The sequence below is a fragment of the Tursiops truncatus genome, chromosome 14 (genome assembly GCF_011762595.2).
Source record: "Tursiops truncatus isolate mTurTru1 chromosome 14, mTurTru1.mat.Y, whole genome shotgun sequence".
In the NCBI taxonomy this organism is placed as follows: domain Eukaryota; kingdom Metazoa; phylum Chordata; class Mammalia; order Artiodactyla; family Delphinidae; genus Tursiops; species Tursiops truncatus.
The window spans coordinates 73,255,354-73,280,969 of NC_047047.1; the positions used below are offsets into that span (position 1 = coordinate 73,255,354).

At 37.4% G+C, this 25,616-nt stretch overlaps 1 protein-coding gene across 4 annotated transcripts in view; it reads left to right on the plus strand.

Moving 5' to 3' along the window:
• The first annotated feature begins 332 nt into the window (after positions 1 to 332).
• Positions 333 to 25,616, plus strand: part of LDAH (lipid droplet associated hydrolase) — a 100,882-nt gene continuing 75,598 nt past the window's right edge. For 2 of the 4 annotated variants that reach the window (XR_012325794.1, XM_019943207.3), the window contains exons 1-3: positions 333 to 404; positions 11,722 to 11,877; positions 22,234 to 22,377. Coding sequence is in view for 3 of the 4 variants with exons in the window: in XM_019943207.3 (XP_019798766.2) it covers positions 11,724 to 11,877; positions 22,234 to 22,377 (298 nt within the window). In the remaining variant the exon portion in view is untranslated. Of the gene's footprint in view, positions 405 to 644; positions 664 to 11,721; positions 11,878 to 22,233; positions 22,378 to 25,616 lie in introns of those variants that run through there. The other 2 variants (XM_073791566.1, XM_033838968.2) reach the window with 2 other exon arrangements.

Consider the following 25,616-nt stretch of genomic DNA (forward strand, 5'->3'; position numbering starts at 1 on the left):
CCAACTTGCCTGTGAATGTGGGGAAAGGAAGGGAAGAGATGCAACCAGTAACGTATGAAGGGAAACATGGGCATGGGGGAGAACTGGAGAAAGGGAAGCTGAAGTGTATCAAGGATGACTAAAATAAAAGGCGGATGAAATTCATATGAAAGGGAAGAGAAAGTTTCAGCGTAGCGACAGCTTCCCAGCGGTCTCGTTGGATCTGGGCCACAGGGCTTAACCCAGGGTGAAGAACCTCCCAAACCCCAACACACCACGTCTGGTAAAGGAACCAGTTCCCGGGAGCGGCGAGCGGCGCGCGGCGCGGCGCGGCGCTGTGACGTCAGAGGGAGGCGGGACTTCCCGTCCCGGTGACGCCTAACCAAGACGGCCACGGTAGAGCCAGCTGCTTTCTAGGCTGACAGGTGAGGACCTGCCTCCCACGCTCGGGGTGACTTTGTAGGAGAAAGGACGGCTGGGCAGGCACGCGGGAGCTGGAACCCTTCATCTCTGTGGCTCCTCGCAGAGCCCGTGCTGTCCTTAGCCTAACGGCTGCGACCGCTCGGGGGTTCGGGGCCACTTTGGCCGGGAGCCCCTTTGGCTGCTTGCCCAGCGGGAACGTACCATTTGTTCTGCTAACTGTAGCCCGCCTGTGGAGAGTCTTATGGCGGCTCCTCTGGGGGGGTAAGGTCCAGGACGTTGGGCGACTGGCAGGGCAGAAATGACTAAAAGTGACTAGAGTCTGGGCCGGGGACTCCAAAGGTCTGAGTTCTTGTACCAACCAAGCCTGTAGCCCTGGGCAAGTCACTCTCTTCCCTCCCTGGGTCTGTTTCCAACCTTGTCCATTAACGGGCTCTTTTGATTTGGAATCGAGTTTCTCGTCAGGATCAACTTCCTCCCCCACGCCTCTCCCAAATTTGTTACACCAGGTATCCTTGAGAACTGACTCTTGCACCAATTTCTGAACTTGACACTCCCCTAGCCAGTTATTTGAGGTTCACTCTAGCTGCTGTAATATTTCTCCGTGGCGCCAAGGTCAAAACGGCGCTTGCTCCCTTGAATTTGGAGTGCAGCATTTTGGGGAAACAATTGCGGGCCTTGTTGCCTCTACTGAGTGCCATGCATCATGGTATTTTTCAGAAATAGTTTGTCTCATTTTTTCTCATGTATAAAATGGGGTACATTAGTAGCCACTTGATAAGATTATTTTATTAACTGAGATAATTCATACAACACTTGGAACAGTGCTTTATGTGTAATAAGCACTTAGTAAACATCAACTCTTAAAGAATGACCCGTACACTGACTTTCACAGCTCTCTTGAAGTTTTTTGCAGCAGACACCTAGTGCTCATGCTGCTTTTCATCCACACATAGGCCTTACTGTAAACTGTCACCCTTGGTTTTTTTTTATTTTTCTACACGAGACAGGTTGCATAATTCCTTTAAGATGCATCCAAGTTGTTGAGTGTGTCAATAGTTTGTTCCTTTTTATCGCTGAGTAGTATTCTATGGTATGGTTGTACCACAGTTGGTTTTACCATTCGCTTGTTGAAGGACATTTGCGTAGTATCCATTATGGGCTGTTACAAATAGAACTGCTGTGAATCTTTGCTTGAAGGTTTTTCTGTGAATATGTTTTCATTTCTCTAGGAAAAATGCCCAATAGTACAATTATTGTGTCATAGGGTGTGCATTTAGTTAATTCATGTGATCATATGTTTTTTCTTTAGCATCTTGATATGGTGGACTACACTGATTGATTTTTGAATGTTGAGTATACATGGAATAGATCCCACATAATTCTTCTTATACATTGCTAGATTCTATTTGTTAATATTTTGTTAAGGTATAGATATGAGAGGTATTGGTGTGTAGTTGTGTTTTGGGGGTTTATTTGGTTTGTTTCTTTGTTTGTTTTTTGGCCACACCGCATGGCTTGTGAGATCTTAGTTCAGGGACCAGGGATTGAACCAGGCACAGGCAGTGAAAGTGCCAAGTCCTAACCACTGGACTGCCAGGAAATTCCCGTGTAGTTTTCTTTTTTTGTACTGTCTTTGTCCAGTTTTGGTATCAGGGCAATAGTATTCTGTAGGGTCTTTAGTGATAACCCCTGTTTCATTCCTGATGTTAGTGATTTGCATCTTCTCTCTTTTTCAGTGGTGGTTTATTGATTTTATTGATCTTTCTCAAAGAACTAGCACTTTAATTTTTCTGTTTTCAATTTTATTGATTTTTGCTCCATCATTTTCTTCTGCTTGCTTTAGGTTTAATCTGCTATTCTTTTTTCTAGTTTCTTGATTATTAATTTGAGACCTTTTATTGTTTCTAATGCTAGCATATAGTGCTATAAATTTCCCTCTCAGCATTGCTTTTGTTGCATCTCACAAATTTTGGTGTATTGTCTTTTCATTTTCATTGAGTTCTATGTATTCTTAAAATTTCCTTTGCAACTTCCTGTTTGACCCATGGATTATTTAGAAGTGTGCTCTTTGGTTTCCAAGTATTTGGAGAGTTACTTGTTGTCTTTTCTGTTACTGATTTCTAGTTTTATTCCATAATGGTCAGAAACATAAGCTGTATGATTTTAATTCTTTTAAATTTATGTTTGTTTTATGGCTCATGATGAGGTGTATCTTGGTGAATGTTCCATGGGCACTTGAATGTGTATTCTGCTGTTGTTGGATGTCAATTGCATGTCAATTATATCCTGTTGGTTGATGGTATTGTTAGGCTCTTCCATATATTATTGATTGTCTGTCTAGTAGATGTTTCCATTGCTAAAACTTTCCAACTATAATTGTGGAATTTTCTGTTTCTCCATTTAGCTCTCTTGGTATTTGATTTTTGTATTTTGAATGTCTGTTGTTCAGTGCATATATATTTAGGATGTCTTCTTGGTGGATTAATCTTATCATTATGAAATGTCCTTGTTCAGTAATTTTCTTTGCTTTAAAGTCTACTTTATCTGATAGTTGCATAGCCATTGTTGCTTTTGTAAAATAATAATATTAGCGTGATATATCTTTTCCCATTCTTTTATTTGCAACCTACCAATGTCATTATGTTTGAAGTGAGTTTCTTTTAGGCAACATATAGTTAGGTCATGTTTCTTTTTAAATCCATTCTACCAGTCTCTGCCTTTTAACCAGTATAATTAGACAATTTGTATTTAAAATAATCATTGATATGTTAAGGCTTAATTCAGGCATTTTATTATTTATTGTTGTTGTTGGTTTCCTCTGTTATCATTTTTCTGTTTCTCTTTTCTTGCCTCCTTGTAGGTTACTTAAATGCTTTTTAGAATTTTATTTGACTTATTTACATTCTTGTGTATAGCTCTTAGTATACTTCTTTTTTTCATGGTTGCCCTAGGTATGACAGTATATATACATAACATCACACAGCCTACTTTTGTATTGACATTTTACTGCCTTAAGTGAAGTGTAGAAAACTCACTTACATTTACATCTTTTTACCCTTTTCATTTTTTAAATATAATTATCAGATTTCCTCTACATACACTGAATACCACATTAAACTTTTGCTTCAACCATGAAATATTATTGAAGAAGCTAATGACGAGAAACATAATCCATTATATTTACCACTGCTTTTACCTATTCCATTGTTCTTTTTTATCTGAAGTTAAACCTTATTCACTTATTCCTTTCTGTTTGGAGAACTTCCTTTAAGAGATCTTACTTGAGAGGTAGATACGTTAGTGACAAATTCCTTTAGTTTTTCTTCATTTGAGAATATCTTTATTTCTCCTTCATTCTTGATGGACAGTAAGGATAGTTTTTTCTGGTAAAGAATTTGGGGTTGAGAGTTACTTTCCTTCCGCACTTGAAAAACGTTCGCCACTTCTTCCTAGCCTCCTTGGTTTCTGATGAGAAATCTGCTGACAGTCAAATTATTGTTCGCCTGTAGGTAATATGTCATTTCTCTCTGGCTGCTTTTTAGATTTTTTTCTTTGTTTTTAGTTTTCTGAAGTTTGACTATGATATGCTTTGTATTGTATTTCTTTGGTTTTATCCTATTTGGGGTTAACTCAGCTTCTTGAATCTGTAGGTTTTATGTGTTTTGCCAAATTAAAGAGGTTTTTTTTATAACATTTTCAGCCCCATACTCTTTCTTCTATTTCCCTGGGAATCTGGTTATACAAACGTTGGGCCATTTGTTATTTTCCTACCAGTCCCTGAGATCCTGCTCATTTTTTTTAAAGTCTGTTTTTGTCTTGTTTAGATTTAGTAAATTCTATTGATGTGTCTACAAGTTCACTGATCCTGTTCTGTCAATTTAACTCTACTAGTGAACCCATCCACCAAGTTTTTAGAAATGTATTATATTTTTCAATTCTATAATTACATTTGGTTCTTACTTTTATAAAGTATTTTATTGTTTAAGGATAATTACTTTGAATATCCCTGTAATTTCTGAGCAAAATTAATGATAGCTGTGGATTATTTGTGCATATAAACTAATCATCTTACTCAAGATTTTAATCTTCTCAGCAGAATTATTGCTTTAATTAGCAGAAGAAAAGTGAACACATGTAATTTTTCTCTCCTTGTTTCAGTTAATTTCTTATCAGAAACCTAATAAAAGGGAAATGGGGAAGGAAATGAAGAAGGAAATTTAGGCCCTGGTAAATGGCAAATTGTAGTATCCCACTAGCAGGTGGAGTGGGAATTTTGGAATTCTAGAAAAAAGAAACCAAGAAGCAAAAATGAAATGAAAAATTTACATTTGCTTACTAAAACTTTTAAAGGAGTTTTGTGATATAGTTCCAGATTCAGAAAGCTCCCTCCTTTCCCCCTTTTTCCCTTGAATAACACTGACGATTTTAAGTACAACAGGTAACTTGCACTGGCCATACTTGAGATTTAGGTAATGTTGATTCTTGGTTTTATTGGTTCGATTTCTACCCTTACCAAATAATTAAAAATTAATCATGGACCCAATTGCCAGATTCATTGACATTATAGCACTGTGATTAAGAACGTATTTCCCAGTAAGTATGAAAATTTAATATATGAAAAGGTGGGGAAAAGATGGTTTTTAAAAATTAAATAGGATTAGCACAAGTAGCTCTCTATTGTAAGAAAAAGAAAATTGAATTCTTATATAGATGGCTTAAAAGTTAAAATGTAAAAACTAGAATAATAAAAATTACAATAAACATCTAGGAAGCTATATGTTAAATATAGGAGTCCAGAAAAGGGTTAGTATCAGCAATATACAAAGTTGTCTCACAAACCAATAAGAAAATGATAACCCACTTGGAAGTCAGGCAAAGGATATGAATAGACAATTCACAGAAAAGGAAGTCCAGAAGGCCAGCAAACATGAAACGATATTCAAGTATACTAGAAGTCAGAGCAATACAAATTAAAGAGTGAGATATTTTATACCCAAAGACTACAAGAATTAAAAGTAATGGTACCGCTTACTGATGATAGGATTGTAGTGTTTCCATTCCCCTCATCTTTAGCATCAGAATCCAAGTCATCTTTGTCACTTTCCCTTCCCTGGATTCCCTTACAGAATTATTACCAAGACTTCAGTCTCTCATTCACTCCTTTCCCACTCTTGCCCTTATTTCTTGCTTAGGTTATTTTGATAGCTTCCAAACTCTAGTGAAATCTTGTGTTTTCTCTGTCTTTCACAATCTTCTTAGTAATATAATTTGAAAGCGTCTGCAGAACTAAAATCTTTGTTTAACCTATTTTGACAGATTGTGTTTTCCAAAGTTGGCCACAACAATAACTCCCATACCACATACTATTCATATGATATGATACTTCCCTTATTTAGAGAGGTCCATTTTGCTCCCCTTGCATATAGGTGAGCTTGTGGCTAACATGCAAGTAATGCTGTGTGACTTCTGAGACTAGGTCTTAAAAGGTGATGCAGTTTCAGTCTGTTCCTCTTGAGACAATTGCTCTTGGAACCCAGTTCTCATGCTCTGAACAAGCCCAAAATAGTCCATGTGGAGAGACCATACAGAGTGGACATGTATAGATATTCCTGGCCAGCAACCTATCTGAAAGCAGCATCAGTCATCAGACTTGTGAATAAAGATACTTCCAGAGGACTCTCACTTCCAGAGGACTCTCACTTCCAGAAGACTCTTGCCCCCAGTGAACATATCACACCCACCAGTGACCACAGGAGAAGCAAATAATAATAAAGATAAATAAAAGAAATAATAAAATTAAAAACCATAGTACAGCCCTCGTTGAGAGCAGTGGGAGAGGAGGGGCTGCCCTGAGTGTGGTCCTTGCCTGGATTTTGACACAGCAGCTTTCTGTAGTGAGCACTTTGTATGAATTGTGGACTTCCTTTTCTCAAGTTGTGGGTATTTATTCTGTAATCTGTCTAGAGCACACATTGAAATCCAACTTCTAATAAACATAATGGTGCAATCCCCCCCGCCGCCCACAGTAAAAAGTCTCCTCAGCTAAGGCCCCAGATATTACAGATTAGAGATAGGCTATTCTTGCTATGCCCTTTCTTAATTCCTGACCCACAGAATCCATGAGTATAATAAAATGGTTGTTTTAAGCCACCAAGTTTTGGAATAATGCAGCAGGCATAACTAGAACACCCATATAATGTATATAATCTTGGTGTTTGTGACTAATGACAGCTATCTTTCTTCCTATCCAATCTATATATATTTATTTCTCTTCTGTGTCTTATTACATTGGTAGAGACCTCAAGTACACTGTAGAATAGAAGTGTTGACAGCAGACTTCCTTGTCTTGATGTCAAACTCAGAGGTACCTTTAGTATTTCACCCTTAGTAAAATATCTACTGTAGGTTTTGTTGTTGTTGTTTTTGCTGTAGGTTTTTTATAGATTCTTAGATTCTGTAAAAGATAATCCCTCTATTTCTTCTTTTTTAAGAGTTTTTCGTGACTGTATTTTATTTTATCAAGTGTATTTTCTGTTGGTTGAGATGATTATATACCTTTCTCCTTTATTCTACTAATGTGTTACATTGATTACATTTTGAATGTTTAAACAACCTTGCATTTCTGATCTATACACAATTTGGTTGTCGTGTGTACCCTTTATGTATCACTGAATTTGGTCTCCTAATATTTTGAATAGAGTTTTTGCATCTATGTTTCTGAGAGAGGTTGTCCCATATGTTTCCTTTCTTATAATGCCCTTGTCAGGTATTATACCAAGGGTTTACTGGCCTCATAAAATGAGTTGATAAATGGGCACTCTTTTTCTGTTCTCTGGCCAACTCTGTAAGATTGGTATTATTTCTTCCTTAAATGTTGACTCTCATCTGGACTAGGAGTTATGAATTCAATGTCTGCTGGATATAGGACTATAAAGATGTTTCTAGCCTTTTTGTGTTTGTTTCAGAATTTGCCCACATCAAATTTATTGGCATAAAGTTCCTCATAATATTCTTTTATTATCTTTTTAATGTCCATAAAATCTGGAGTGATATCTTCTCTTCACTTCTTATATTGGTTATTTGTGCCCTTTTCCTTGATGTGTCTTCTCAGGGATTTGTTTATTTATTTATAGGTCTTTTCAAAGAGCAAACTTTTGGCTTTGTTAATCTTTTCAAATGTAAACTTTCTTTTCCTATCCCATTAATTTCTATTTTTTGTTATTTTACTTTTTCTATTTTATTTATTTGGATTCATTTAGTTTTTCTAACTCCCTAAGATAGATAGTTAGATCCTTGATTTCCAGCCTTTTTTTCCTACTAGTTTAGAAAATATTTTAGAAAGTATTTTAAGACTTTAAATTTTCTTGCATTCATGCCTTTGTCTGTGTCCTATACATTTTGATATATCATATTTCATTATTTGTTTCATTATTCTATTCTAAATTGCATTGTGATTTCTTCTTTCCCTCATCAGTTATTTAGAAGTATATTGCTTAATTTCCAAAAATTGGCAGATTTTCTTATTATTTTTGTTATTTATTTTTGGCTTAATTCCACTGTGGTTAGAGAACATCCTCTATATTATTTCAGTTCTTTGAAATTTGTTGAGTCTTGCTGTATGGCCAAGTATGTGGTCAGTTTTGGTAAATGTTCCATGTACACTTGAAAAGGATATGCATTTTGCACTTATTTGGTGTAGAGTTCTATATATGTCAGTTATGTTGATTATGTTAACATAAATATTAATTATGTCAATCAAAATTTATATATTTTTGTTGATTTTTTTCTGTGCTCATTCTATCATTCTAAGAGGTGTGTTAGAATCTTTCACTATGCTTGTGGATTTGTCTATTTCTCTTTTTACTTATGTCCCCATACAATGTTGTTACAATATTATTGACCATATTTCTTATGCTGCATATTACATCCCTGTGACTTATTTATTATATAACCGGAGGTTTGTACCTCTTAATCCCCTTCACCTATATCACCCACCTTCCTACCCACTTCAGGATCAAACTTAATTTTAATGTTTTTTTTTTTTCTTTTTTTTTTTTGCGGTACGCGGTCCTCTCACTGTTGTGGCCTCTCCCGTTGCGGAGCACAGGCTCCGGACGCGCAGGCTCAGTGGCCATGGCTCACGGGCCCAGCCGCTCCGCGGCATGTGGGATCTTCCCAGACCGGGGCACGAACCCGTGTCGCCTGCATTGGCAGGCGCACTCTCAACCACTGCGCCACCAGGGAAGCCCTAATGTACATTTTAAACTAAAAAAGCCTCTCTAATTTAAAACAACTCCTAGACTCACTTCTATTATATACCAAACATTTAATATACTACAGAGATCACCAGCATGTCAAAGTTTGCTACCAGCCTAATTAAAAAAAAAAAAACTTGGAATAAAGCTTCCGCTGCCAATTTTGTATGTATTTGTACTTCTTATATTGTGTTTTGATAAAAATTACAAATTTTGTATCTCTTCCCTGGGCCTTTAAAAATTTAATGCTCACTTGTCTAGTCACTAAATACTTTACAAGTAGGTTTAGTACTATGCCCAGGAATACCACTAATTAATTGCCAGTCAAAGTGCAGTACATGCAGAGTGTACGCTCTGCTTTGTGTAACTGTGGGACAATAACACGGGTCACAATTTATACTTGATAATAATATATATAAAATTTTTGTCATTTGAAGAAGTTTCAGCAGCTTCTTATCTGCCTTATATACATGATAAATAATACAAGTTATTTATAGATTTTGTTTGTGCTTTAACTTTGAAAGAAAAGTATCTTACTATCTCTTTTTCAAATGTAATGTAGTTTCATTGAAGACTACCTGGACATTGCAACGAGTTCTTTAAAAAATTTTTTTATCATGTGCAGTTCTTACATGATGGATAAAGTAGAATTCTGAGTAGCCAAAATAAAATGCAGACATTACTTGGATGCTAAAGCTGAGTGAGGGACTCATTTATAGTGGTCAAATGCTGCTTTTCAGTTTTGTGTATAGGTTTGTATAAGATTTAATTGGAAAAAAATTCTTTTCTAAAAGAAGTTAGAAACCCATTAATATAAGCAGATGAACACCTATGCTTAGCTGAGTAAGGATTGCCTAAGTTGTACAGATTATATCTACACTGTACACATGGTTTTTATCCAGGCTAAGTCTTGCTGCTTATCAAAACTGATCATTAAAATTGCTTGTAGGTGGCAGCTGAAGGCGGGGCCATCAGCCTTTAATAATATATATTAGAACACATTGTCCTGTCTTAACCTGCCTACTGTTGGCAGCATTGAATTACCTTGGGTTCTTAGGTAAGGAAGAAAGTAAAGCTTTTCTTTACTTTTTTTATTTGGCTGTGTGAGATTCAGAAACATAAGAGTGAAGTAAAATAGAAAGATGCTTTACAAATACATACATTAACACAGTGTTTCTCAGCTGTATTTTACTTGAAGTGTTTTAGAGTTGTTGCTTTTTTGTTTTCTAATTTTCATAGACTGTTTAAGTTTCATATCTACTTGCATTCTCATTAACTTTGTGGCTAATCAAACTCCTAAGATGTCATTTACTTTGAAGTTAAGTATTTATGAGTTGAATACAGTTAATAACTTCGGATTCTCTTGTGGTGCAGATCTTAAATTTAGCCAGTGTTCTCTCTGTCAGTGCTCTAATTTAATACTGTGTATAACAGTTAAATCTAATATTGTTTCTAACACTTTACAAATGTCATAAGACCTTTATAAATATACTGTATTTTGTGATAGTTTCAAAGATTGGGCTACAGTGACATTTATAAGTGAACTAAAAATCAATCCACAAGAAAAGGTGAGATGATACTTTTATTTATTTAGTCAGTCAGTATATTTTTAATATAATTTTGAAAGGAGTCCCCACTTTTTAAGTGAAAAGTTTTCATTCCAGATATTTTTCCAGCCTTGGCACTGTTGACCTTTTGGGCTAGTGATTCTTTGTTGTGGGCGCTGTCCTGTGCAGTGTAGGATGCTTAGCCGCATCCCTGGCCTCTACTCACTAGATGCTGGTAGTAATACCTCCCCTGATACCAAGTTGTGACATTGAAAACTATTTTTATTTATTGCCATATGTCTTCTGGGAGCAAAATTGTCTCTGGTTGGAAGTCACTGCTCTAGAGAGACCTCACAGCCTGAGCACGGGGGTGAGGGGACAAGTGCTCCAGAAATCTTCTGAGAGGGTACATTGAAACCAGGGGAGAAATCCTTCTTCCTGCAGGGTCTCTCTTTCAGCACACTCTTCAAGGTTAACATCATATCAGTTGGCAGAGGAAAAATATTTAAAAGACCCAGATCCATTTTTCCAGAGAAGGCAATGAAGGATGAATTTGGAGGCAATAAATTGATAAGTTGCACAAGGGGGAAAGCATTCCAGAAGCGGTGGCAGAGGAAAACCATTAGCAAAGGTATAGGAGCAGAAAAGCATGAAGACCCTGAGGAAATGCAGGGACAAGATAGACCAGAGGACAAGCTTGGCATAAAGTGGAAAGAGGAGAAAAAGCTTTAGGGGTACTTATAATCTAGACTCTAGAGGGCTCTGAATGAAAGGAAGATAGCTGAAGAGGAGGATAGAAAGAACAGTGAAAGTTTGGGACATGGTCGTATTGATAGACACAGGGAAGGCAGAGGAGGAGGGGTAATATAAATAATTTGGGACTGCATTTTTGCACATATATTGATTATTCAGAAAATTGTTCATGATGTTATCTCATATTCTGTTTTCTTCCACCTATCCATTTCATAATTTAATGGTATAATGCTTTAATAATGTATAAAAATATACTTACAGAATTTGGGATGAGAGGATTAATAGAGGAGAAAACTCAGAGCTCATCAAGGAGTTCACTGTCCCTCTTTACAGTTCTATCTGAGAGAGTACAAGGGCAGCCATAGCCTCTGTATTTTTTCACCAGGTGAAGGTAGGGGGACTTCTCTCACTGGTAGAGCATATAGCTATATAAGAATTCCAGCAGAGGGAAAGTGGAAGTTAGCCATGGATATTGTCAATTTAGACTGGAGAGGAGAGTGGTGGGATTTTTGTTTTGATTCACACTCCTCTATAGTCTTTAATTTCACCAAAGACATGCCCCTCTTTCTCTCTTCTCTTGTGGTTTAATTTTTTTTTCAATCCTGTAATCTAGAATAGCTGAATAGTCATATATCTCTCATATCTCTTTGTGACATTTCCTTCTAGGTATATTGAATTTTGTCTTTTTTATTCTCGAATATTGTCTTTGGCTCAAAGTTTTATATTTTAGTGACTCTTCATATTGTTCGTCTCGCCTTATTTAGAAATGGACTCAGAAATCAAGGAAGAAATTCCTGTGCACGAGGAATTCATTCTATGTTGTGGAATTGAAACCCAGGTTCTAAAGTGTGGGCCCTGGACTGACCTCACTAGCGATCAAATTGCCAACAGGCCTAAGCTGCTTATTTTCATTATTCCTGGTAAGTTTAAAAATCTGGATGAGAAGACTGTACACAGATACTTGTAACTATTTCTGATTTTAAGAGAATTTGATAAATATAAAAATCCTTATAGAAGGAAATACACTCAAACCATTGATAACAACCACCCTTGATACTTTAGTGGCTGGACGTTTTCTTTGTTATCTATGCATTAATAGTATATATATTATATACATTTTTTAAATCACAATGTATACCATAAGTAGTTTTATAATCTGCTTTTTAAAATTTCTTAACAATATTTAGAATAATTAGAACTTTATCAAATAATATTTTTTGATAGTTTTTAAAATAATTTTTACTGTCTCATTTCAAGATGATTATAAGATTATGGTAGAACATTTATTTATTCTGGGATTTGTCAACTGGGTCATTTGTGATTTATGCTGGATCAGTATCAATAGAATGTTAGGGGAAGATGCTTGATTGTAGGTATTCGAAGCAGTTTTTAAAAATATGAGCTTGAAAAGTATGTGTGTGTGTGTGTGTGTGTATATATATATATATATATATATATATATATATATATATCAGCCTAAAGGTTGAAAATGAAACTGTTAATATGTATCATATTATATCATCTCATGTACACAGCTAGGCCTATGGGGTATTATGGTTTCTTTTCTTGTACATTTTTGTTTGTTTTCCCTGGATTAATGGTTGTCCCTTTTATTTGCTTAGTTTTCTATGTTTCAATTGGTAATTTATCCTAAAATTATTCTCCAGAAGTGAAAAAAACTTCTCATTTTTTGAGTAATAGGGTTTCTGTTTTGTTTTGTTTTGTTTTTGGGGGGCTGTCCCTCCCAGAACTCTGTGTTCTTCGGCTCCAGTCCAGACTGGTTGCTCTCTAGGCTTCTTACACAGGCCATCCTGGGGACTCCTTTTGCTTTTCTCCTGGTTGGATTCCTTGTTTCCTGGATCCCGTATTTTTTTTTTTTCTGGGTTTATTCCCTTGTTTTTGGTGGAGCATACCTTCTAGGATCTTCCTGAGAAGAGGTGCATGGGAAGTGATCTTTCACAGTTCTAGCATGTCAGAAAATGTCTTAGAGTTCTAGGTTGGAGATCGTGGTTTCCTTAGAATTTAGAGGGCATGTTCATTGTTTTCCAGGGTTCAGACTGTTTTTGAGAAGTCTTGATATTATTCTGATTTTTTATCTTTTGTATGTGAAGCTCCCCCCCTCCCCCAGCAAAAAAATATTTTAGATCTTTTCTTTGTTCTAAGATTCTGAAATTTTATAGTCAGGCACCTTGGTATGGCTGTTTTTCATACATTGAATTTTGGTGGACCTTTTTAAGCCAGAAACTTCACTTCAGTTCTCAGAGCTCTGTGTTCTTTCTTTTTTATAGTCTTCTGTTTCGTGTGTTTTGTGGGTGCATTATCTTTTTTTTTGGCTTCCTGCATTGTTAGAGTTTTTGCTGCATTCCTTTTTCTGTTTCTATTAGTGTTTGTTTTTCCTCAAATGTTTGATAATCCTTGACTACCCTTTCATTTTGAAGAGGAAGATGTAAAAAATTTATTGGAAGCTTGTATTCAGGGGTGGGGCTTGTCCACCTATGCTTAGGGTGACCAGCCATCCTAGTCTGAGGGGTGTTCCAGGACACATGACTTTCGGTACTAAAACCATGACAACAGATAGGCAAAACGGAGTGGTTGGTTACCTTAGGTAATCCTCACCTTAAGGTGATTGGGTAGGGACCCAGCATTTCATTGGAGGATTTCCAGCTTTCAGTATCTGTAGCTGTTTCTTGGATTGTTCAGTTTTCCAGGAAGGAATCTTCCAAGTATCCTGTTTGAGGAATGGAAGCCTGTCTGCTAATGTTCAGAGCTGAACAAGGGAGAGGAGGTTGGAGTTTCAGTGTTTCTTCTCAGTATAGTGCTTTCTCAGTATAGTGCTTTTGTTCTCAACTGGGCTAAGACTTCTGATCCAGAATCTCTTTGGTTTAACCTGTTCTGAAAATAAACTTCCAGTGTTCTGCCATGATGTAACAGTCTTTTTGGAAAGCAGCCTGTCAGCATCTATTCAAATTAAAAATACAGGGACTTCCCTGGTGGCACAGTGGTTAAGAATCCACCTGCCAGTGCAGGGGACACAGGTTCGATCCTTGGTCCAGGAAGATCCCACATGCCGCAGAGCAACTAAGCCTGTGTGCCACAGCCACTGAGCCCGCATGCCACAACTACTGAAGCCCACGCGCCTAGAGCCTGTGCTCTGCAACAAGAGAAGCCACCACAATGAGAAACCCGTGCACCGCAATGAAGAGTAGCCCCCGCTCACCACAGCTAGAGAAAGCCCATGCGCAGCAACGAAGACCCAATGCAGCCAAAAATAAATAAATAAATTTATTTTTTTAAAGAAAACATATGCTCTGCCAATAGTGAGGGAGAGTTTGAAATTCTAGGCATGATAAGTGCTATTAGATGAAGCTGAGATTTGGAGGCAATGGTAGAGTGTGGGATTGAGAAAATAATTAGAAACATCTTGGACTGGAGAAGGAATATCTTTCTGAGGCTAGAATGGAGGTGACGTTGGTTACTGAAGTGGAGAAGTGTGAAGGTGTGTCAGAGGAAATAAAGTAGTTCCTGCCTCCTGACCTCTGTTTTCTCTGTTAGTTAAGAGTTGAGGTGATCTGTGGAGAGTAAGGATGGCAGAGGGTGGATTGGGGCCTTAAGGAAATTGGTCAGCATTGAAAATAGCAGATATGCAGGATGAAAGGAATTATTGACCAAAAACAAGTAGATAGATTTTGAGCAGGGCTGTGATCAAATAGCAGGTATATTGGGAGTGAAGTCTAAAAGGGTCAAAGATTGAGCTGGAGAAGCGCTATCAGAGTTAGGATGCTTTGGATGTAAACCATTTCTGGGTAATGAAAAGACATAGGCCTGTCATTGTTAAAGTTGTTGTCAGGATCAGCAGCATCACCTACGAACTTGTTACAAATGCAAGTTTTGGGACCCTATCCCAGATCTTGTGAACCAGAAACTCTGGGGGTGGGGCATCTGGGTTTTAAGAAGCCCTCTAGTGGATTTTGATATGCACACCACTGATCCAGGCTGTGGCTACTGGAATTCGTTGCTTAAATTGGATATAGGTGAAGTTCTTTGAATTTGATCGAGATAATGAATTATGGGACAAAGGTGTTGGCTCAGTCAGGCCTCCCAGATTTTGAAATCACCTAACTTATGGAATGGCAAGTGAAACTGATGTTTAAGGGTCAAGGTTTTCAGGGAATGTGTGAGAATGACTAGAAAGTTGATAGATGGAAGCAGATGGCTTCAATCTTAGAGGAGGAGAGCTTGTTAACAGTAGGATGAACTATAAGTGGAGCAAACAGCCCACTCTATACTTCCCCAGTCAGAGGTGTTTTCACTCACTCATTGGTATTAGGTGCTAGGAGTGGTGTGTTGCAAAAGCCTTTGCTCTCATTGAGGTATATGAAGTGTTAGAGAATAGTGAGGTCTCTTCTGCAGGGCCTTGAAAGGAAGAGAGTCTATCATAGCGGAGAGCCAAGTTTAAGATATGATGAAGAGATAGAAGGAGCATTCATTGAAGACACTGAGGAGAAAGGGAAGTTTAAAACACTTGTTTTTTGTTTTTGTTTTTGTTTTTTTTTGCAGTACGCGGGCCTCTCTCTGTTGTGGCCTCTCCCGTTGTGGAGTAAAGGCTCTGGACGCGCAGGCTCAGCGGCCATGGCTCATGGGCCCAGCCACTCCGTGGCATGTGGGATCTTCCCGGACCGGGGCATGAACCCGCGTCCCCTGCATCGGCAGGCAGACTCTCAACCACTGCGCCGCCAGGGAAGCCCCAACACTTGTTTTTTAATAGTGTCATTGTTTTATAGTGGCTTTGACATTTTCAGATCATTTTGTTTCCTGGTGTTCTTTTATGTTTGCCCTTCTATTCTCCTTGCTGCCCTTGGCCCGTTTCTGTGGGCTTTGTGCAAGCTGTAGGCTCTTGCTGCTCTTTAGTTTGTGGAATTCAAAATTGTATTTTATTTGGGGAGCTAGTACTTTTATATTGTGGGGAAAATTAGGATGACAGTATTTCAAAGATTGTTAAACCACTATAGACCTCATGTTTAGTCCATCTCTGATAGACTGACGTAAAATTTTATTTTAAATCACTTTTTCTTTTTAACATCTTTATTGGAGTATAATTACTTTACAATGGTGTGTTAGTTTCTGCTTTATAACAAAGTGAATCAGTTATACATATGTTCCCATATCTCCTCCCTCTTGTGTCTCCCTCCCTCCCACCCTCCCTATCCCACCCCTCTAGGTGGTCACAAAGCACCAAGCTGATCTCCCTATGTTATGCAGCTGCTTCCAACTAGCTATCTGTTTTACATTTGGTAGTATATATAAGTCCATGCCACTCTCTCACTTCGTCCCAGCTTACCCTTCTCCCTCCCCATGTCCTCAAGTCCATTCTCTACATCTGTTTCTTTATTCCTGTCCTGTCCCTAGGTTCTTCATAAACTTTTTTTTTTTAGATTGCATATATATGTGATAGCATGCAGTATTTTTCTTTTTCTGACTTCACTCTGTATGACAGATTCTAGGTCCATCCACTTCACTACAAATAACTCAATTTTGTTTCTTTTTATGGCTGAGTAATATTCTGTTGTTTATATGTGCCACATTTTCTTTATCCATTCATCTGTTGATGGACACTTAGGTTGCTTCCATGTCCTGGCTATTGTAAATAGAGCTGCAGTGAACATTGTGGTACATGACTCTTTTTGAATTATGGTTTTCTCAGGGTATATGCCCAGTAGTGGGATTGCTGGGTCACATGATAGTTCTATTTTTAGTTTTTTTAAGGAACCTCCATATTGTTCTCCATAGTGGCTGTATCAATTTACGTTCCCACCAACAGTGCAAGAGGGTTCCTTTTTCTCCACACCCTCTCCAGCATTTATTGTTTGTAGATTTTTTTTAACATCTTTATTGGAGTATAATTGCTTTACAATGGTATGTTAGTTTCTGCTTTATAACATAGTGAATCAGCTATACATTTACATATACCCCCATATCTCCTCCCTCTTGCATCTCCCTCCCACCCTCCCTATCCCACCCCTCTAGGTGGTCACAAAGCACCAATCTGATCTCCCTGTGTTACGCGGCTGCTCCCCACTAGCTATCTATTGTACATTTGGTAGTATATATAAGTCCATGACACCCTCTCACTTCGTCCCGGCTTACTCTTCTCCCTCCCCATGTCCTCAAGTCCATTCTCTACATCTGCGTCTTTATTCCTGTCCTGCCCGTAGGTTCTTCATAACCATTTTTTTTTAAGATTCCATATATATGTTAGCATACGGTATTTGTTTTTCTCTTTCTGACTTACTTCACTCTGTATGACAGACTCTAGGTCCATCCACCTCACTACAAATAACTCAATTTCGTTTCTTTTTATGGCTGAGTAATATTCCGTTGTATATATGTGCCACATCTTCTTTCCATTCATCTGTCGATGGATGCTTAGGTTGCTTCCATGTCCTGGCTATTGTAAATAGAGCTGCAATGAGCATTGTGGTACATGACTCTTTGAATTATGGTTTTCTCAGGGTATATGCCCAGTAGTGGGATTGCTGGGTCATATGGTAGTTCTATTTTTAGTTTTCTAAGGAACCTCCATACTGTTCTCCATAGTGGCTGTATCAATTTATATTCCCACCAACAGTGCAGGAGGGTTCCCTTTTCTCCACACCCTCTCCAGCATTTATTGTTTGTAGATTTTTTGATGATGGCCATTCTGACCAGTGTGACGTGATTCCTCACTGTAGTTTTGATTTTTATTTCTCTAATGATTAGTGATGTTGAGCATCCTTTCATGTGTTTGTTGGCTATCTGTGTATCTTCTTTGGAGAAATATCTGTTTAGGTCTTCTGCCCATTTTTGGATTGGGTTGTTTGTTTTTTTGATATTGAACTGCATGAGCTGCTTGTAGTATTTTAAATCACTTTGCTTATACACATAGCAAAATTAGTTCATCACTTTTAAGTTAGTAATGATAATGAGGAATTATTTATTGGAAGCCACAGATTGAGGAGGTTTTAATTTAGTTTCATCTTTTCCAATGAACTTTTGTTGTAGAATTTCTGCTAATAGCATCCTTGGACTTCCTTTAAGTAGTGAAATAAGCAAAGGGAGGCAGTATGAGAACTCACTATAGAACGTATTGAATCATTATAATTCTCAAGTGGTCATATGGGGTTAATGGAATCATGTGGCATGTCTTGTATTGTGAGTACAGTGATTGGAGATGGAGCAGACAAGGCTCCATGGAGAAGCCCAAAGTTCTGTCCCCATGACAACCTTCTCTAGATGCCATGCCACATTAACTTGATATATGGAAGTTTTGTCCCATACAAGATTAACTAGAAGGCATAAGTCTACAATTGCAATGTTAAGTAGTTAAGGGTTTATTGGCAGTCAGGGTCTAGAGATGATCACCACAGCCTCTGTTATACATTGCTTAGGCATTTCACTATGTGTATGTTCAACCATGTGTTTATAACACCTTTTGATATCCTTTGATAAAATGTATAACTTGCATTTCTGTATTGGAATGCTTTTGAACATCTTTACACCTGGAGGTAGATATATATATCTGATTTTAGTTGTATAAACAAGACCCTTTTAATTTTCTCTGTGATCTCCTAACCAGGAAGTTTAGTTCATGGTTCATGTTGGATCTCCATGTTAGTGGCCAATGTGGACTTTCTTCAGGAGCCAAGCCCTTTATTACTTGAGGGCCTTTGCACCTATTCTTCCATCCTAGTATTCTTCTCCCTCAAATCTTTACATGGTGGATTTCTTCTCATCTTTTGAGTTATAGCTAAATGCCACCTCCTCAGACATTTTTCTCAGGCCATCCTAATCTTGTCCCTTCTCTATCATATGATCCTGTTTATCTCCTTCATAGAAATTATCACACTCTTGAACTATCTTATTTACCTACTTAGTTATGTGTATATATTCTCCTACTAGAATATAAATTACAAAAAAATAACTAAAAGAATACAGTAAGTCCCCTACATACGAACGAGTTCTGTTCTGAGAGCACGTTCATTAAGTCCAATTTGTTTTTAAGTCCAACAAAGTTAGCCTAGATACCCAACTAACACAGTTGGCTATATGGTACTAAACTGTAATAGGTTTATAATACTTTTCACACAAATAATACATAAAAAACAAACACACAAAAAAGAAAACAGTTTTAATCTTACAGTACAATACCTTGAAAAATACAGTAATACAGTACAACAGCTGGCATACAGGGACACGTTCGCATCTTTGAAAGTTCGCAACTTGGAGGTTCATGTGTAGGGGACTTACTGTATACAAAAGAAGCTATATTACTGAATGGAATAAATGGACATGGAGTAGTTGGCATTATCATTTACTTCATGGTGATAAAATAGTAAATCAGAAAGTTTAAGGGGATTTGCTTAAGATCTTACAGTCATTAAGGGAAAGAACTCAGACTTAAACCCGGAGATAGAGAGAAAAAGTTGTTTTTTAGCAGTTCCATTATCTAGTACTCATTCATTCTGGTTTTATGTATCCTGTCATTGCAACCATTGTGTCTAAATCATGTAGTTGTTATCTTTGGATTCTCCTTAAAGTTAAACCAGTTTAACACTCTCTACATCCTAAACTTACAGAATGCTACATGTTAAATCTATTCAACTTAAAAAATTAAAAATTAAAAATGTAATAATAATTGTAGTAATAATAGCAATGATAGTAGTAATGATAGTAATAATAATAATGGCTGTCCACTCATTATCCTTGGTGATAATGTCAGCTACTTTATAGCGCTGTTGTAAGATTAACTAAAACAAGGTATGCAGAAGATCCTAGACTAGGTAATTTTATGTTCTTTTTAAAATTCAGTATTATTTACTTTTTATGTTCTTTCAGTCTTCAGATATTTATTGAGCACTTATCATTTGTATGATAACACTGGTAACACCTTTGGCAAGTTATTTAACCTCCCTACCTCAGTTTCCTCACCCATAAAATGGATATAATAATAGTACTACCTCATGTGAGGACTGAATGAGTTAATATATGTAAAACACTTAAATACTGCCTGGCATGTAATAGGTTATAGTACTTAAAAGTGTTATTATTTTCTAGTCCTATGAAGAAAACTTATAAATCTTTACTGAGAGACATAAAATATTTGAGTATGAGACATGACATATTCCTAAAAGGTTATACTCAGTAATGTGGAAAATATCAAATATTTCTAAACTTATGTATAAATGAGATAAAATTTCAATCAGAATTCCAAAGAAATTTTTAAAAATTGAAACTGTTGAAAATAATTCTAAGGGCCTACCAGTTACTGAAACATTAAAAAACAAACAAACAAACAAAAAACCACAATGTAGTAATCAAGACAGTATGATGCTGGCAGAGAAGAAAAGGAAAAAATAAGTGGAATTATTTGGAATCAGAATTAGCAAACAAATGTAAGAATTCAGTATTGGATCAGAGGACATTTCAAATCCATGCAGAAAGAATGGGTAATATAATAGATGCTCTTGGGACACTTGGCTATTCACTTGAAAAGAAGCTGGATTACTGCTTTGTACTTTACACTCAAGAATATTCCAACCATACTGAAGATTTAAATATAAAACATGAAACAGTGTCATCACATCCACCATTGATGTTACAGTAACTCTGTGCTGATACACACCCTGTTTCCCTTCTTTCTCCTCTAGCTGCACAGCAGACACTTAATGAGCTGACCAAAGAACACATTACTGTATTTGAGGAAGTCTTCACCTATTCAACAAAGATGACACTAGCACCATCACAAAAAGGAATTTGGAACTTGAGTCACTAGGTCAGACTGCAACAGAAGCAAAGTAACAATAGGGGTGATAAGGCCTTCATATATTACCATCATGGCTAGACACTGATGACAAGTTTGAAGAGCTAACATTTATACAGCAAGCAGTATATTGAGCAATGTTTAAGTATTTTACATATATTAGTTCACTTAGTTCTCACATGAGGTAGTATGATTATTATCCTCATTTTATGGACAAGGAAACCAAAGCCTGAGAGGTTAAATAACTTGCCAAAGGTCACACAGTTGGTAAGTGGCAAGGTAAGAAAACCATCACAGGCGGTCTGGCTCCAGAGTCTATGCCCTTAACCACTTTGCTACATTGCTTATCTAGGAAACTAAAAGATATAGACAATGAAGAAGAAATCAGTAAAATTTGACAAGGATGGCAGAGGTTACATCAGTACAGCAAAACCCTGTCATGTAATTGCAAAGAGGAGAAAACCTAGCAGCATGAAGAAATAGATAAATTCATTGGAGAAATAGATATTGAATGAAATGGACTAGTATTTATGAAGGTGTTATACAGATGATGATTGTAAGATGAAAACACCATTTCACTCTTTTCCCCCAAAGATGTGTCAGATTGACTATTTTTAAAAAAGATCACTTATTCATTCTGTCTCTTTATAGCAAACCCACCTCAAAAATACCTTCTGTACATACACAAGAAAAATCTACATGTATTAGTTGGTGGTCTTTTCCCCCAAAGATCAAAGTATACATCTCTACAATATAAGTACTTGTGATAAATGACCAGAAAACAGTTAGTAGATTCCGTAAAGTTGTCTTTGTGAACGATTCTGACACTGGTTTTTGTGCAGCTTGGTAACTGATCATAGTCAAATCTTGAAGGGGCTGACAGGCAGTATTAATGATTTTAGACAATGTGAAACGACTGGAAGGTGTTTAAGTAGGGTACTGCTCTGATTCAATTTGAGGTTTGGAGATATCTCTCTGGGTACCCTGAAGAATGGATTCCCAGGGGACAAGAGTAGATAGAAGACCTGTTAGGAGGCTGTTGTAGGAAACCCAGTGGGAAGTGATAACACTAATGGAGAGAATTGGACAAAGTTGAGATGTATTTTGGAAGCAGAGTTGACAGGACTTATTGATGAATTGGATGTGAAGAACAGGAAGGAACCAAGAATGACTCCTGCTGTTAGGACTTGAGTATTTGATTTATGATTGGTGCTTCCACTTATTAAGATGAGGAACATGGAGGAAGAATTTATTTGAAGCAGTTGGAGAACAAAGCAGGAGCAGAAATTTTCTAAATGATAATTCCCAGACTTAAGGTATAAAGCATATTAAAATTGAGTTGTATGGGTAAATGTTACTACGTTTGTATAGTAACATTTAGGGAAGTATAAGGAGAAATAGATCTTTCTTTTTCAGTCAGCACATTGTCTTATGTGAGTTTATTGCTTTGGTTAATCTAAAAGTCTGCTTCTTTTCTTAGGTAACCCAGGTTTTTCTGCCTTTTATGTGCCTTTTGCAAAGGCTTTGTATTCTTCAACAAAAAGACGCTTTCCAGTTTGGGTTATCAGTCATGCTGGGCATGCCTTGGCCCCCAAAGACAAGAAGATTCTTACAACCTCAGATGGTATGTGTTTGTTAACATCTGCTTTCCTTTACAGTGAGTGGGTGTTCATATTTCTAGAAAGCCTGCTAAGGTTAAGAGTTATACCAGTGGAAACCTCCACTTGTGGCATTGGGCCCATGATGCCACATTCTGGTAATTTTAGGATTTGGGGGGTCATTTTAATCATTCTGCAGGTAATTTTCTTTAAAAGTTTGGGCAGATCAAGCAGTTTGTCTAGGACTTGCCATCTGTATTTACCTACTAGTAACCAACTATATGTTTATCGATCATGTACTATAGTTCCAGGGTTGTATTAAGAGGAACAGTGAAGTAGTATAAGACGACGTGCTCCTTAGCCACGGTTCCTACTCTAAAGAAGCTCTCATTCTCATCTTTAGAGAGTGATTAAGTGATAAACTCTGGCCTGCTGATTATGTGGATACTTAAGGAGTAAACAAAAGAGAGAGTAAAAGAGTTTTAACAGCTGAGTAGAATTTGGAATTGAGGGGTGGAGGTGGGTGCCTTCTGTATAATAGGCAGAAGGATTAGCATAGCAGGAAGAGAGATTCAGTAGATACTTGAGTGCTAGGCAGGGTCAGATTGGGAGGAACCTTGAAAGCTGAAGGGAGAACTAGGACTTTACATGGTAAATTTCTGGAAGCCTTTAAATGGAGGAAGTAGTACCACAGAGTTGCAAATTACCTGCTTCTAATTCATGAGTATTCTAGCATGTTCACTCTTCTAAAAAAAAGTGAGATGAGAGGAAAAAAGAAAAACATAATTTCTGTGTGGGCATTCCCTAAGGGTTCCACTTTGTTAATCTGAGGTGGGAGAGAGGTGGCTATGGCTTCATTGCCTAGTTTGCCCCTGGTTCTGGTATGCCTCTCCTATGGTATGAGCATCTTCTTGTACTTATTGAGCATCTCATGATAGGGAAAACCATGTGTGGGGAGGGAGGGAGAAAGAGGTAGGTGATATGGGAACTTTCTGGACTAATCTGTTCAAATTTTCTGCAACTCTAAAACCATTCTAAAAAATAAAATCTGTTAATAAAAAAATACTGGAGGGCTTCCCTGGTGGCGCAGTGGTTGAGAGTCCGCCTGCCGATGCAGGGGACACGAGTTTGTGCCCCGGTCCGGGAAGATCTCGCATGCCATGGAGCGGCTAGGCCCATGAGCCATGGCCGCTGAGCCTGTGCGTCCAGAGCCTGGTGTCCGCTACGGGAGAGGCCACAACAGTGAGAGGCCCGTGTACCACACACACACAAAAAAATACTGGAGGTTTTTAATAATTTTAATATTTACATTATACTTTTTATCATTGTATTAGTTCAGACTCCCATAATGAAACCCATAAACTAGGTAACTTAAATAGCAGGAATTTATTTTCTCATAGTCTGCAGACTATAAGTCCAAGATTAGAGTTTCATCATAATTGTGCTCTGATGAGAACCCTCTCCCTGGCTTTGAGGTGGCTGCCTTCTCTTTTAGTCCTCACATGACAGAGAGAGAGAGGGAGAGAGAGAGGGAGAGGGAGGGAGCATGACAGAGCGAGAAGGAGTGCAAGCCAGCAAACTCTCTGGTGTCTCTTCTTATAAGGGCACTAATCCCTTCATGAGGGCCCCACCCTCATGACCTCCTCTAACCCTAATTACCTCCCAAAGTCCCCATCTCCAAATAACATCACAGTGGGGGCAGGGGGGTTGTTCAACGTAAGAATTTTAGGGGACACAAATATTCAGTCCATATAATCATGAATGGGAGTGTTATGTATTAACATTTTAAATCTGATCACAGGTATAGGTCAGCATATACATATGACATTGTACCTGAGCAATAGTAGAACATACAAATTATCTCTTAAAACATTTTTGCTAAATATTTGTTCAACTTTTGTTAGCTTACCTTTGGTCCATCCTCAGAAGTATTACCTTACAGTTGTTAGAAGCAGGCCCTTTGAAGCCTCGATCCTGTTGAGTAGCAAAGGAAAAGTTTCTGTTCTAAGTGGCAGCTCCTTCCACATTCATGAACATCTGCAGGCAAGCTAAATTGTAATAATTTTTTTATTTGAAGAAATGGGTGACAGTTAAGAGGTGATTCCTATTTTTATCCATGTCCTATTTTTGGCAGTTAACTGATACATATGGTCAGGACACAATGTAGTTATTACAGAATTTAAGAAATGAAATCACCCTGTCCATACAGAGTAGATAGATACTCTTTGGTTCTGTAGTTAGCATGGGATTTGGTTCTCTTTTCTTTTCCCTCCTGAAGCCATAGCTCAAACTATTCATGTGTCATCTCACTGTGAACATCACAACTCCCTGGCTCTTGATCTCTTAATTCTCACATATCGTGGTATATATCAGCTTCCTGAAATGTTAGTTCTGGTTCCAGAATCCTATGTTAATTTTAGATTGACTTTAACATCAGATGCCAACTCTTGAGAATGGAATTTAAGCTTTCTTTTTTCCTAATTCCATTTACTCAATTTAATCTTTTTTGAGTGCCTGCTGTGAACCTGCCTCTTTGCTAGCACTTAACGGAAAAATACCTCTGTGCTTAAAGCAAATCTGTTGCACTTACATTGTTTATTATTAGGTTATCTCACCACCCAGACTTCCTGTGTCTTTCTTTTTAAGGCATCACATGTAAGATTACCTTTGTCTTGGCTAATCTCCTCCTCTCTGTTAAAACAGTTTCCACTCTCAGTGATCAGGCCCTTGATAAGCAGGATCATCCAGACTTTGTTTCAGCTCTTTAGTTGCTCAGATTTCTTCTACTACCACTTTCACCTACTTTATCTTTTTTATTTCCCTAATTATCTTCTATTTAGAATTATAAATTTACAGATTAAGTGCAATCCCTATATAAATTCCTACAAAAATTACAGCTGCAATTTTTCACAGAAATAGAAAAAAAGTCCTAAAGTTTGTATGGAGCCACAAAAGATATCAAATAGCCAAAATAATCTTGAGGAAGAAGATTGAAGTTAAGGTTCAAAGGTGAAGTTATCACACTTCCTGATTTCAAACTATATTACAAAGCTAGTAATCAAAACTGTATGGTAGTGGCATAAAAACAGACCAGTGGATCAGAATAGAGAGCCCAGAAATAAACCCACAAATATAGGGTCAGCTAATCTTTGACAAGGGCACCAAGAATACACAATGCAGAAAGGATAGTATCTTCAATAAATGGTATTGGGAAAACTGGATATCCACACACAAAAGAATGAAATTGAACCCTTATCTTACACCA